The 15,250-nt window shown below is 35.6% G+C and overlaps 1 protein-coding gene across 1 annotated transcript in view; it reads right to left on the bottom strand.

Annotated features, from left to right (window-relative positions):
• dvl3a (dishevelled segment polarity protein 3a) overlaps nt 1–15,250 on the bottom strand; it is a 38,093-nt gene that overhangs the window by 6,411 nt on the left and 16,432 nt on the right. Inside the window, exons 5-11 of the mRNA XM_056471705.1 lie at nt 13,422–13,563; nt 8,446–8,539; nt 8,286–8,355; nt 4,217–4,356; nt 4,054–4,130; nt 3,887–3,954; nt 2,485–2,634 (exon numbers count right to left, since the gene is read on the bottom strand). Coding sequence (XP_056327680.1) covers nt 2,485–2,634; nt 3,887–3,954; nt 4,054–4,130; nt 4,217–4,356; nt 8,286–8,355; nt 8,446–8,539; nt 13,422–13,563 — 741 coding nt within the window. The remainder of the gene's footprint in view (nt 1–2,484; nt 2,635–3,886; nt 3,955–4,053; nt 4,131–4,216; nt 4,357–8,285; nt 8,356–8,445; nt 8,540–13,421; nt 13,564–15,250) is intronic.

Here is a 15,250-nt window from a genome sequence, read left to right as displayed (position 1 = left end):
ATAGTCAAAGAAATAAATACACTTTAAAATTATATTTAAAAATATACATTTTTAAATATCCCTTGAAAATTATATTAATTATAATAAAAATAATAATTTAGCATAGCTGCCAGCGACTTCTGATTAGCTTCTAGCATGTTGCTAGGTAATCTGAGCGATTGATTGCATGGTAAATCAAAGGCCATGGTTTAATCTCAGCAAAGTAATTTTTCATTCTTATCCTACAAGCAAAACACTTAAAAAATATCAAACTATAAGAATATCTACAACCCCAAATCAGAAAAAGTTGGGACCGTATGGAAAACACAAATAAATAAAAAAGTAGTGATTTCAAAAATTACTTTGACTTGAATTTCACTGCAGAAAATATTAACACAAAATTTCATGTTTTGTCTGGTCAGCTTTTTATCTGTAAATATACACCCTTTCCTGTCATTCAGACATGCAACACACTCCAAAAAGTTGGGACAGGAGCAGTTTATGGCTCTTAATCAGGTAAATTGGTTAAACGATGTGATTTGAAACAGGTGATGTCAACAGGTGATTGTAATTATGATTTGGTACAAAAGCAGCATCCAAGAAAGGTCTAGTCCTTTCAGAGCAAAGACGGGCCGAGGATCGCCAGTTTGCCAACAAATACCTGGGAAAATTTATGAAATTTTAAAAACAATGTTCCTCAAAGAAAGATAAGACATTTGTATATTTCACCTTCAACAGTGCATAGCATAAAAGATTCAAGAAATCTGGAGGAATTTCAGTGTGTAAAGGCAGGCCTAAGCTGAACTACCGTGATCTCCGATCCCTCAGGCAGCACTGCATCAAGAATCATTCATCTATAAGCGATATCACCACCTGGGCTCGGGACTACTTTGGCAAAACTTTGTCAAGTACCACAATACATAGGTACATCCACAAATGCCAGTTAAAACTGCACTGTGCCAAAAGGAAGCCCTATGTTAACAGTGTCCAAAAGTGATGTTTCTCTGGGCTTGGAGGCATCTGGGATGGACCATAACACAATGTAAATGTGTACTGTGGTCAAATTAATCAGTATTTTCGGTATTTTTTTTGAACAACTGAATGCCGTGTGCACTAAAGCAAAAAAAAAAAAGGATTATCCAGACTGTTACCAGCGACAAGTCCAAAAGGCAGGGTCTGTTATGGTATGGGGTAGTGTCAGCGCCCTTGGCAAAGGTAACTGCACTACTGTGATGGCACCATTAATGGCCAAAACATACATAGAGATTTTGGAGCACAATATGCTGCCTTCTTTACCAAGGACTCCATGCATATATCAACAAGACAATGCAAAACCACATTCTGCACATATTACAAAGTCCTGGCTGTGGAGAAAGAGGATACAGGTACTTGACTGGCCTGTCTGCAGTCCTGACCTGTCTCCAATAGAGAATGTGTGGTGCATTTTGAAGCACAAAGACCTTGTACTGTTGCCCACCTTAAGACTTATTTGCAGGAAGAATGGGACAAAATTACACCTGAAACACTTCATCACTTGGTGTCTTCAGTCCCTAAACAACTTTGAAGTGTTTGCATTAAAAAGCAATGGAAACACTACAAAGCGGTAAATGTTTTTCTGTTTCAACTTTTTTGAAATGTGTTGCAATCACCAGATTTGAAATACATGTTTATTTTTAAAACATCATGAGGAACACAAAATAATGTTTGTTGTATTGTCTACAATGAAATACAAGTCAAAGTAAATTTGGAAATCACTACTTTCTTTTTTCATGTTTGTTTTTCATACTGTTCCAAGTTTTTCTGATTTGGGGTTGTATAATATCAAAATTTGAGAACTGAGCAGACGAAAAGAAAAATCTATCTTTAAATTGCATGTTGTCAGGTCAAATCTGTTTAAGGAAGTCTGAAGCAAAGCTGGTCTTAAGGTTCAATTGAATTTCCTTATTAAATTCAAGAGGCATGTTACATCTTTTTGATAAGATGAAAATTTCAATACAACATTGATTATTGCATTAAATAATGATAATTATGTCAATCTAATATTTTAATACATGACTAAATATTGGTGGCAGAAGCCAAAAAACAACAAAAAAAAAAATTAGCTCTCAACCTAATTAGCAATATTTTTAATTTGGTCAATGACCATTTATGCCACCTAATAAAAGCTACACATACAAAGAATTATAAAACAATTTTGGTAAATGTACCATGAAAGTAACATTTTTTATTAACAATAAAAAACCCTGACATTCCATGACCTAGACAAAAATTAAAATATATATATTTTAAAAAATACCTGATTCGATGTCTGAAATAGACGACCAACTTGGCCTGTTTTAGTTGGAAGTGACCAGTACAAGTCAATAAGTATTTTGTTATTCACCAGGTAGAACGATTGTACAGCTTGCACAACTAATAGAACACGTCTTTGCTCACCTCACATGATTTTAGACATGAATGACATCATATGTATCTGAACTATTGTGAAGAGAGCAAAAGTCTTACTCTCGGTCTCAGGGATGGAGCTGGAAATGGAGGAGCTGGTGGAGGTGACTGTGCTCATGGATGGACTCATGCCATAGGGAGGATAGACACCCGTCATGGCTGCTGTATGGGACACCCAGGCTGCAGGGTCAATGGGCCGGATGGGTTCACCTGGAACAGAAGACAACCAGAACTTAGAGCTGTATATATATATATATATATATATATATATATATATATATAATTATATATATATATATATATATATATATATATATATAATTATATATATATATATATATATAATTATATATATATATATAATTATATAATTATATATATATATATATATATATATATATATATATATATATATATATATATATATATATATATATATATATATATAGATATAGATATATAAAATTATAATTATAATTAATTAATTATTAAAACAGTTAAAAAATATTTAGAAATGTGTTGAAAAAAAATCTTTCCGTTAAACAGAAATTGAGGGAAAAATATACAGGGTTATTTCAGGCAGGCTAATAATTCTGACTTCAACTGTATATTAAACAAAAATTTGTATCTGTAACATTTATTACTTTGGCATAAAAATATATTAAAATTGTTCACATTTGTAATGATAATCGATTCGAAAAAAAAAACAAAAAAAAAAAAAAGTTATTTTTATGGTCATTGTTACATGACTTTGTAACATGGTCTTGGTTTGTTTAATATATACCATTAAATTTTCTGAAACTGTTATTATACAATGAAAAATTCAGATCGTTAAACTCCCTAATGCAGGGATGTCAAACTCAATTCCTGGAGGACCGCAGCCCTGCACAGTTTAGTTGAATTAAAACTAGTGGAATTGCGTAAATAATCCACACAGAATCCCACGACTTAACAGCACTATGATTAAACTCGCTTAAAAAAAAAAACACAACAAATCTAAAACCTCTTCAAACAAATATACAAAAATATGATACTTTTTATACCTTAGAAAACAGCTTTCAAGAATTCTAAATAGATTTATCAACCTTTAATACTTTGGTTACACTTAGTAGATGTTAGTTAGCATTTAGCATTAGCATTAACTAACATGATCAAACAATGAAAAATAAATTTATTACAGTATTTGTTCATGTTAGTTAATGAAAATAAAGTTGTTCATTGTAAACTCACGGTTCATTAACTAAAGTTAACAAGCATGAAATTAGATTTTAATATCTAAGGCATTAGCAAATGTTGAACTATGACTTATAAATGCTTTACAAGTATCGTTCATTATTAGTTCGTGTTAGTAAACACATTAACTAATGAAACTTAAAGTGTAAAGTGTGACCAATTTCTTTTAAAACCCCGCTTACAACCCGTTTACTGCATATAAGAGTGTAATAGAAAACTGAACACTCACTCCTCGGCAAAGCGAAGCAACTGTTAGGGTTTGGGTCCCAGCATTTGGCCACAGTAAGCGACACGGGTCTGAAAAAAAAAAGATTGAGATGCAAATGATGCAGTAGTTAACACTTTTGTAGATTTAACCAAACATAGCATGACAGAGTGTTTTGTGACGCAACGCACCCAGGCTTATGTACAATCTCCCTCAGCACTCGCACAGCATCATCGTTGCACATGTTCTCAAAGTTGATGTCATTCACCTGTGGGAAAAGCACAAACCTGAACTGATACAACAGGCTTCTCTCTCAAGGTCTTAACTTGAATGCGCAGTCGATCCAGTCCTCACCTGCAGCAGCATGTCACCGGGCTCGATCCGCCCATCGGCCGCCACTGCTCCACCCTTCATTATGGAGCCGATGTAGATTCCTCCATCACCTCGCTCATTGCTCTGACCCACGATGCTGATGCCCAGAAAGTTATACTTCTCTGAATTGAGTAAAGATAGAGAGAGTTCAGGCAACTAGCTGACTTTATTAATGTGCTGTTTTCACATCCATAAAATCAATATTATATTTTATACAGCAGGGGAAAAATAAGTATTGAACACGTTATGTTTTTTTTTCTGGGAATATTATTTCTAAAAGAGCTGTTAGTATGGGATTGAATCAGATTTTGGCAAAAACTTAAACAATACAAACATTAAAAAAATTGATAATAATGGAATGACACAAGGAGAAAGTACTTAACCACTGAAATCTTTTTTTAATACTTTATATAAAAGTTTTTTTTTTAATGATGGCAGCTTAAAGACGCCTCTCATATGGAGAATGAAGTCACATGAATAGCTCAGGTGTGATTTTCTTTCACAGACTTCAACAGTGTAAAAATCTTGATGGTTCTGTCAGTCTGGTCAATCCAAATCTGATCTTTAATTTGTATTTTCTATTGGATTGAAGTCAGGTGATGGGCTGGGCCGTTCTACAGCTTGATTTTCTTTCTCTGAAAGCATTCGAGAGTTTCCTTGGCTGTGTTTTGGATCATTAGCTATGTTTCCATCCAAAAATGCGAATTAACTTTATGCGCAAAACTGGATTATCGTATAAAAGACGTGCAAATAAAGCAGCGTTTCCATCCAACGAGTCAAAGAGAACAAAATCGTCAATTCCTGATTAACTGGCGCCAAATATCAAAAGTAAAAACCGAATTTGCTGCAGTAGGAGAAGCTGCGTCAATCTTTTCTTCATTTAATGAATGACTTGCGCCTCAGTAGGCAATCCTGACACGCAGTGAATGCGCGGTGGCGTTTGAAGGTGTCAGACGTGCAGCACAGATGCTCTTGATTCTGGAGGTCATTAATAATATAACACTAATAATGAAACGGTAAGGCGTTTTAGAATGACCAAATCAACAGTTCAGATGGTTTACAGTGTGCTTAGCCTGCTGGTTTGTCCATTTACGCCCATTTTTATCATCACATGATCTCTTCTAACAAAATCACATGACCTTTTTTAATGCGCATACTGAAATTTGTGCGGTAAAAGTGTTTCCATCGTAGTTTATGCGCATTTTTCTTATCGAATAAAAAGTTCATCCTACTCAGTTATGCGCATACGTTTTTTAATGCGCATTTTCAAAATGTGCGCATAATGGCGTTTCCATCAATCGTTTTTTTTATGCGCATGTCCAAAATGTGCATAAAAATAGGTGCATGGAAACATAGCTACTGTCTTGCTGCAATGTCCAGCCTGGTTTCATCTTCATCATCCTGGTAATGTAGATGTTGAATTGAAGCAGCTAATATTAACTTGCACTGACAAAGGGCAGAGGGTTGCTGAATAACTTCTGAGAGATTTCAGCTGCTGTCTGGGCTTTCACTGTCTTTCTACACCTCCCTTTCTTCATGTGTTCTATACTTTAATTTTATGTGTCATTTCATTTTATTACACATAACTTCATGTGTAAACTAATTAGATTTGGGGTTTTTTTTGCAAATATGGATTTCTTGAAAATTTCATGTCAACAGCACCTTAAGAAATATGTTTTCTGAGAAAAATGGTGACGTGTTCAATATTTACTTTTTACCCACTGTATATCAAGGACTATGTCTGCAGGTAGGAAAAAAAAACAGTCTAAAACGCCCCTACATCAAAAATGGTTTCTTCAACATTTTTGTAAGTTTACAACACGGCTGTTTTAGCTAATGTTAGTTAGCATTTAGCATTTACAAAAATGATCAAGCAACAAACAATTCATTACAATATTTATGTTAGTTAATAAAAATACAGTTGTTTCACCATGTTGTAGGCCAGATTAATATATGAAAATAGTAATGTTTGAATTATTAAGCTAAACAATTAAGTCTCCAAACATTTGACGCTGTTTTGAACACCAATGAAAATTCAACTTGTTGAATATTCTTAAAAAGCAATCTAAAAGTTAAAATAATGTTTGAAGTGCCCACGATATTAATATTGTGCGTTTATGATGTCATATTGAATTATTTGTTACATTATGAGGTGTTATAGCTCTGTAATTCCAAAATATCAGACTTATCAAGCGACCATCATGGATGCATAATTAACTAAATCTATTATGACTGAAAAGAAAAGTAACAATTTTGCAAATGTACTACGATTAAAACGGATACAAGCAAAGCGGTTACAGGAATGAGATTGAAGATCTTGCTTCAACAGCTCAATAAATTTTTAAGTTTTAAGAGACGATGATTTTAACATGAACTTTGATCCCTCAAACTTTTACATGCCAAGTAATATTCAGAATAGTGCAATGAGCAATATACAGTGGGTATGGAAAGTATTCAGACCCCCTTAAATTTTTCGCAGCCAATGCTTAAATCATTTAAGTAATCATTTTCCACCCAATTAATGTACAAACAGCACCCTATATTGACAGAAAAACACAGAATTGTTGACATTTTTGCAGATTCTTTAAAAAAAAACTGAAATATCACATGGCCCTCAGTATTCAGACCCTTTGCTGTGACACTCATACATTTAACTCAGGTGCTGTCCATTTCTTCTGATCATCCTTCAGATGGTTCTACACCTTCATTTGAGTCCAGCTGTGTTTGACTATACTGATTAGGAAAGCCACACACCTGTCTATATAAAACCTTACAGCTCACAATGCATGTCAGAGCAAATGAAAATCATGAGGTCAAAGGAATTGTGGCAAGGCACAAATCTGGCCAAGGTTACAAAAAAATTCTGATGCACTTAAAGTTCCTAAGAGCACAGTGGCCTCCAAATTTCTTAAATGGAAGTACTTACTTCCTTACTAGAGCTGGCCATCTGGCCAAACTGAGCTATCGAGGGAGAAGAACCTTGGTGAGAAAGGTAAAGAAGAACCCAAAGGTCACTGTGGCTGAGCTCCAGAGATGCAGTTGGGAGATGGGAGAAAGTTGTAGATGGTAAATCATCACTGCAGCCCTCTACCAGTCAGGGATTTATGGCAGAGTGGCCTGACGGAAGCTTGTCCTCAATGCAAGACACATGAAAGTCCACCTGAAGGACTCCAAGATGGTGAGAAAAAAGATTCTCTGGTCTGATAAGACAACAACAGAACTTTTTGGCCTTAATTCTAAATGGTATGTGTGGAGAAACCAGGCACAGCTCATCACCTGTCCAATACACTCCCAACAGTGAAGCATGGTGGTGGCAGCATCATGCTGTCGGAGGTGTTTTTCAGCTGCAGGAACAAGACGACAAGTTGCAATCAAGGGAAAGATGAATGCGGCCAAGGACAGGGATATCCTGGAAGAAAACCTTCTCCAGAGTGCTCAGGACCTCAGGCTGGGTGAAAGGTTTTCCTTCCAACAGGACTACACACAGCTAAAATTACAAAGGTGTGGCTTCATAAAAACTCTTTGACTGTTCTTGAATAGCCCTGCTGAGCATTCTCTGGAGAGACCTAAAAATGGCTGTCCACCAACGTTTACCATCCAAACTGACAGAACTGGAATGGATCTGCAAAGTGGAATGGCAAAGGATCCCCAAATCCAGGTGTGAAAAACTTGCATCTTTCCCAATAAGACTCATGCTTTATTAGATCAAGAGGGTGCTTCTACTAAATACAGAGCAAAAGATCTGAATACTGAGGACCATGTGATATTTCAATCTTTTATTTTAATAAATCCGCAAAAATGTCAACAATTCTGTGTTTTTCTGTCAATACGGGGTGATGCGTGTACATTCAGGAGAAAAATGATTTTAACAAATGGCTGCAACATAACAAAGAGTGAAAAATTTAAGGGGGTCTGAAAACTTTCCACTGAATCCCCTTAATATTTTACAAATTACAAAGCAGGTCATTTTAATCCAAAACAGCTCAAGAATTTGCTGCATTCTGAATTCAGTTAAAAAGCAACACACAACAAACGTATAATGCCGACTCACCCATATTTAAAGTGACAGTGATGATATTCAGGGACATAGTGGAGTCAGTGATGCTACTAAATGAAGAAGACTAAAAAAAGAGACGCACAAAAAAATCAGTTTTAAAGAGCATGTTTTATAAATGTTATTTGTGATTTAAGAGCTCTGTCGTGTGTCTCACCCTTTCCATTTGCTGGGCTCTGGTCTTGCGCCTCCGCCGCCGGGGTCTTTTTATTAGTTTGGATGAGCCACTTTGCTCTGTAACACTGCTGAAACTGAATAAACACTATATGATCAGCTTCTTATTTAATAAAAGTCCCAGAAAACACTAATTACCTTGAACAGAACTTACAACAATGTTTACTACAAAACACACAAATCTTTTACTCACTCTCATGATTTTCATTCATCATTGAAACACAAATAAAGATGTTGTTTAACTAAACTTCCATTTAATTTTAAAACATGCTTTTTTTCGATCATCTTAGTATTAATAATATGCTAGTATTTTTATTAGTTATATTGTTTTGGAGTTTCATGTCTGGTTTGGCTACAGCTAACCTTTTTTAATAGTTTTAGCTCACAATACGAATATCAAGCATTTCTGAACTGCAGTTCTTCACATTTGATTTTTCCGGAAAGTTTTACTGGAATGGGCTTTCAATGAAGGGACAAAAATCTCAATTTTTATTAATAAAATATTAAATAAACAGAAACCACTCAACGGTCAGTAAAATAAAATAAATTAAAAAAGTGTTATTTTTCTTTATTTATATTTATTAAATAAAATGGCTCTTGCTAGATACAACGCAAGCCTCTAGTGTACCCAGAATCAGTGTAAAACTCATCAGCGAAAATAAATATGAAAAATGTGTTACCTACATATTTAAATAACAGAAATTCCCCTCCTACACATGACAAGTGGATGAAGGACATTTTTTACTGTGTAAGACTTGATGCTCACAATCTGGCTCACTCAATTCCTTTTAGAAGACTTGGGATCCCTTCCTGGACTATATCAAAGCCCTGCCTATTACATTTAGTGCTGGCAACCTGTAACATTTGTCATTTTATTAAAAGTTTTTTTTTTAAATAATTAATTATTTTTCTATTATTATTAATTATTTAATATGTTTTTTTTCCCATCTGTATGCACTTAAAATCTGATGTTATGTTCTTATGTATCTAATGCACTTCATTTGGTATTTATTTATTTATATACAGTATTTACTTTTCTTGTTTTGCTAATTGAGTTAATGAACGAGGGGTTAGGGGATGGAATTAATAACGGAGATTATATTGCGGTTTACCTCTCTCAATGTTTAATTTGTTTTGTCATACACTGTAAAACCCAAAAAGTTAAGGTAACTCAAACCGTTTGAGGAAACTGATTGCAACAAACCATATAAGTTCAAAAACTAACCCTAATGAGTACTGTGAACTTAATCTATTTGAGTAAACGAAGCAGTTTGAGCACAGTAAAACCTGATAAATGAAGATAACTCAAACCAACTGTGTACTGTAAAAACCAATAAGTTAAGGCAACTCAAACTGTTTGAGGAAACCGATTGCAACAAACCATATAAGTTAAAACTAATCTACATGAGTACTATGAACTTACTCCATTTAAGTTGTAGTAATGAGTTATTTAATTAACTCACTACCTTCAACACGAAGTTCAAAACTCTTAAAACGAGTAATTTTCTTTCATTAAATTGAGTTAACTAAACTCATTTCACTGGATAAAGTTGACTGTTGGGTTTTACAGTGTACAAAAGATCAATAAAAAGAATGAAAATAAACAACAGAAACTTGACAGATCTGCTGCGCCAGTAAAATGACTGGAAACAATGAATGCGTGCACTCTGATCCACTAATCTAATGAATAATCAGCACAATGTAGGGGGTCCAATGGATTATAACAAAAGTTTAAGTTGTTAATTTACTTCTGACTATATTTTAATCTCGTTTTTGCCTGATTTATACTGTTAAGCCTGATTTATACTTCTGCATCAAGCAATCAGCCTGACCCACGGTGCCTGCCTTGCGCATAGCCATGCATTTATAGTTCTGCTCGCTGTGCTTGTTGCTCTGCAATAACACTTCCAAAACGCTAGCTGGCAGTAGGTGTTTGTTCCTCTGTGTGCAGTTTCTTCGCTGGTGTTTTGTTTTTTCTGAACGCTACCTTAACGTAGAAGTGGCTCAAATTCACTCATTTTGAGGCTGGAATTAGCAGATGAGCAACAATTTTAATCATGAGGTAAACACAAAACAACAGTCTCCATCCGGAGCTCTTTCACGGGACTCGACACTTGTAAACACTCACTGCATCGGGCTTTCGTGGCTCTCACCTCCGCCCACACTCGTCAGCGCTACCAAGCCGACCAATCTCAGAGCTTGCGATATGCATTGTTGCGACATGTAGTAACATTTTTTGAGAGGTGCGCGTCAGCGCCGCCGACGGCCATGGCAAGGGCTATGTGACTACGCGTAGGCTGCGTTGTAGCATACGTGTGCGCTTGACGCAGAAGTATAAATCAGCCTTTAGTCTCAAATGATATCCATGTTACCCTGCTTTCGTCTCATCTTAAGGCTAGGACACACCAAGCGGACGCCAAACAACAAGGTCAGACAAAACCCAACTTGGTTGGTCGCCTGATGTCTGGTTCCATCTGTACCAAAAATCTGCTGGTGGACACAGCAAATGACTTCACTGCGTCACACTCGCACTCTGATTTGTTGCTGAATAACCAATCAGAGCACTTTCTTTATTCTACATGCTGATACGGATCAACAAGGTCTGACATTAACCTAATGAGAGGCGACGTATTGAGAACACACCAAACCAACTAGCTGGACCAACGCTGACCGACAAAGCCCAACTGTCGCCTTGGTTTTTTCCAACCTTTAGTAATGAAAAAAATTAATAAATATTTTTTGGCCTTATTTTCATTGATGAAATGAACACTGCCCAGAATATGTTTCCACACAATATACTGTATTTTTTTACCATGCTGGAAATGCTCCAATGTTTTTGTTTTTCCTTAACCCTTTCACGCGTGAGTTTTAAATAGTCCAGCTGACCCTACTGCACAAGTTTTTTTTTTTGTGACCATTACTTAGAATCACGTGACCCACCAGCCCCAATGATCCATGTATACCTCGTATTTTGTTTTGTTTTTTGCCAAAACAAAATACGAGTACTGACACATTTTTTCACATATTGTGAAATTTCTGATACTCCGGTTCTCAAATATGTGAGGGAATATATTTTTAGTCTTTTAAACAGCTTAAAAATGATTGCATGATTTGTTATATGATGGGTAATGAGCGCCGCTGTAGTTGCTAGAAGGGATACAGCTGCGATTGGAAGTTAACAAGAAGTATTTATGTTATTTATTAAATTACACATTGATTGTATTTTATTAGCAATATAGGATAGATAGCTGAGGATACTCACGACAATTTAGCATAATTTTGGTAACAAAGTACAACAATAATACATATATACAACAATAATATATATATATACACAACAATACACAACAATAACAACATAATATTTTTACATTACCTTGATGGTTTGGTTTAGGGTTGAGGTATCCGCTAAAAGAATACAATTAATGCATAATTTAATAAATAATATTAATACTTCAGGTTAACTTCAGATCGCAGCTGTATCCCTTCTATCAACAACCGCAGGAGAGATCCGAGTTGCTGGATTTATGTCATGTTTATTCATATTTTTCTGCCGAAATACATAAAGGTAAGCAACTGTTTATCTATAAGAGAAGAGTACAGAAAATATTCTAGTAACATAAACAGTGTGTATCTCTTTGTGTCTATGTGAACAAAGCACATCATCCAGTTATACTGAAAAACAATTATTATTGCTGTCTCCATAGACATTCACTTTTAAATGATGTGTATTTGAATGTCTGAAACTAAAATAAAATGTTATTTGTTTGAAAGCACGGATAAATTGTGATTTATGACAAGCACTCTTTCAGTACCTCAGCACCCGCCGTCAGATCTGAATTTTCACAGTTGATGATGTGCACTCTGAATCTTCTAAATCACACTGGTGTGATCATACGCTTCAGCGACCAGCCAAGACTGATCACACCGGTACGATTATACGTGTGAAAGGGTTAAATGCAAATGAGCTTCTACTCTTCACCTGCTTCCCAGAAGCCTTTACAGCTCATAATTTAATAAATACAATTTTGATATTCTGAGATTCCCAGAAAAAACACAAAGCAAGGAATTTGAAGGAGTTCAAAAACGAAGCAAAACAGATCACTTAGACTTTGTTATTTGTAATTTTTTGTTTAAACAGCAACTTTAATCTCACAAAATGTAAGAAACCTGAACGTGTAAAGAGCATAAAAGAGCCTCCTCGCATAAAAATACATTTATTACCACAAAATAGATGCTTACAAAACAAGTATAAATCAGTTTTTTGTTCCTAAAGCCTCATGCACACTGGGAAGTTTATCGTTCCCCCTTGTTGACAGCATTTTCAACACCTTTTTTGACATTCCTGTCCAAGCAAGTTTCACTGGCGATGAGCCGAATGAACATGCTAAATCAATACACTGGTACACAAGATGGCACTGCGCAACTTTAGGCTTCTGACACTCCCTTGTAGCATAAAAGTCATCACCCTAATGCTTTTTCTTGGTGTTTTTAATCATGTAAGACTTTACACTTCTGTTCAACCTCTTTTTCTTTGTGGGGAAAAGGTTACAAACCATTAAAGAAAATTAGGTGAAATGAATTTGCATTGAAATTACTGTGCATAAAAGTGACAATCTGATTGGTCATACAGTTTTTAACGTGTTGGGTCAAACCAAAAAAAAATGAGTTTCAGGTGTTAATTGAATCTGTGTACACTCACATTAACACCCCTTTATTTAGTAACCAGGAAATAAACGTTGCCGATGATCGTCCCAGTGTGCACCAGTTTTAAACTCCATCAATAACTCTAATCTACAACTACGTTAAACAATTTCCCCAAGTGTCCACAAACTAGATTTATGATTGTCCAGCATTTACAAGCGTGAGGTCTGAAAAGCCATACCCACTGAGGCTTTCTGTGATTGTAATCATATTGAGTGCATTGGTTTAAGATTGAACAAATGCTGTGAGTCTCACCGGCTGGTGGAGCCGTCATCCGAGTCAAAACAGCTGCTCGATTCCAGTTCACTGCTCATGAGGGAGGAACGGCTGTCACAGATGTCATAGCCTCCCAGATCCATGCCTCTGCCTCCCCGCGAGTAGCCATTCTGCTTTCCTCCTACAGCGCCAAACATCGATTTCATTGATATCAATAGGCTTGTTCTTTACATTATTAATGCAAAAAATATTACTATTACATATGACCAGGGGTTGACAAGCTTTTATGCTCACTAGTCACTGTGGCTAGTAGTTTTCCCAACTAGAATTTTCCCTGGCCACAATTTTGTTATTGGGGAATTAAATTTTACAGCAGTTAACAATTGAAGTGGATCAAAATCTTTCGCCGAAGTTGTCTTAAAACTACTGAATGACAGGCATTTGGGTCTTAGGACAATTTTGATCAACGTTTTTTGATTCACTTCAATTATCGACTACTGCACAGGTGTCAAAGCCAGTTCCCGGAGGGCCGCAGCTCTGCACAGTTTAGTTCCAACCCTAATTAAACACACCTGATCAAACTAATTGAGTCCTTCAGGCTTGTTTGATACCTACAGATAGGTGTGTTGAAGCAGGGTTGGAACTCAACTCTGCAAGGCGCCGGCCCTCCAGTATATACCAGGTGTATCTAGAAGTCATAATGAATGCAATACAAGTGGTGCAGGCGTATGCATCATCATTAACAACAGCAGTAAATACTGTAGTGCTGCAGAGTAGACAATTTACAAAACTCATTACAGGGTATATGCAGGTTTCCAAGAGTTATATTTAGGACTTTTTAAGATAGAATTAATTTTGGGACCAAATTAAAAGTACAGAGAATTTGCAAATAAAAAAAAACATGCAACACAGCTAATCACCATCCTTAATACTGTTAATTATGCATATAAACGGTGAAAAACCTAATTGTAATAATAATAATTATTATTATTATAATAAAAATGTAACATCAGTTTCACCAAACTGCATTACCAACACTGATGCTGTGATCACACCAGACACAGCACGCACAAATAAATTAGGTTATTCGCATAAATCATGAACATTTTTGACATACTCGCATCATTCACACGTCAAATTAGCTTCATTCGTGTGTCAAATTCACTTCACAATAGACAATAGATTAGATTATCTGTGCTATATGTGCTTTAGGAAGGCTGAAAAAGAGCGTATACATGTTAAGCGCCTCTGTCTCGAGAGTACTAGATTTTTTCAGAGGTGCACCCAGCCCTGTGGGTTCATAAACTCCTCCAGAAACTATACCTAGATGATGGAGGCTTTCAGCGGTGCTTCTGAATGAGCCGAGCCCAGTTTAATGAACAGTTTTCCAATGTCGGCAAGAGAATTTCCCCTCAGTACAACAAATACAGGTGCTACGTCCTAATCACATCCATATTTTACACAGTAAAATAATATTTTTGAATGGCTTGCCTATTGGCGGCGTATATAACCGTTAAGCTTAAATAGGCTAATCATATTTTTATTAATATTAAAACACATTAATACAAACTAGCCACCCTTTGATTTTTTTTCGTTTCTGTATATATTTTATCAAACGAAAAATGCAATTAATTGCTTATTTTGGTTTTTATTTTTTTAGAATTAATATAATTATTAGGCGACACAACATCTACATAACATTGGCTCTGATTACATTTATACAGATATCCTACAGATAGACTTTTGGCTCAAAGACATTTATGCCTGTTAATTTCAGTGCTGTTTTTTGATAGATTTCGCAAAGGCTTCAGTTATTCTGTCAGCTGGTACCAGCCTCCATTTTGTGACTTGACTTGTATCAATGTCTG

This window comes from Danio aesculapii, chromosome 2 (assembly GCF_903798145.1).
Source record: "Danio aesculapii chromosome 2, fDanAes4.1, whole genome shotgun sequence".
NCBI classification, from domain to species: Eukaryota; Metazoa; Chordata; class Actinopteri; order Cypriniformes; family Danionidae; genus Danio; species Danio aesculapii.
This window is presented reverse-complemented; position numbering and strand designations above follow the sequence as displayed.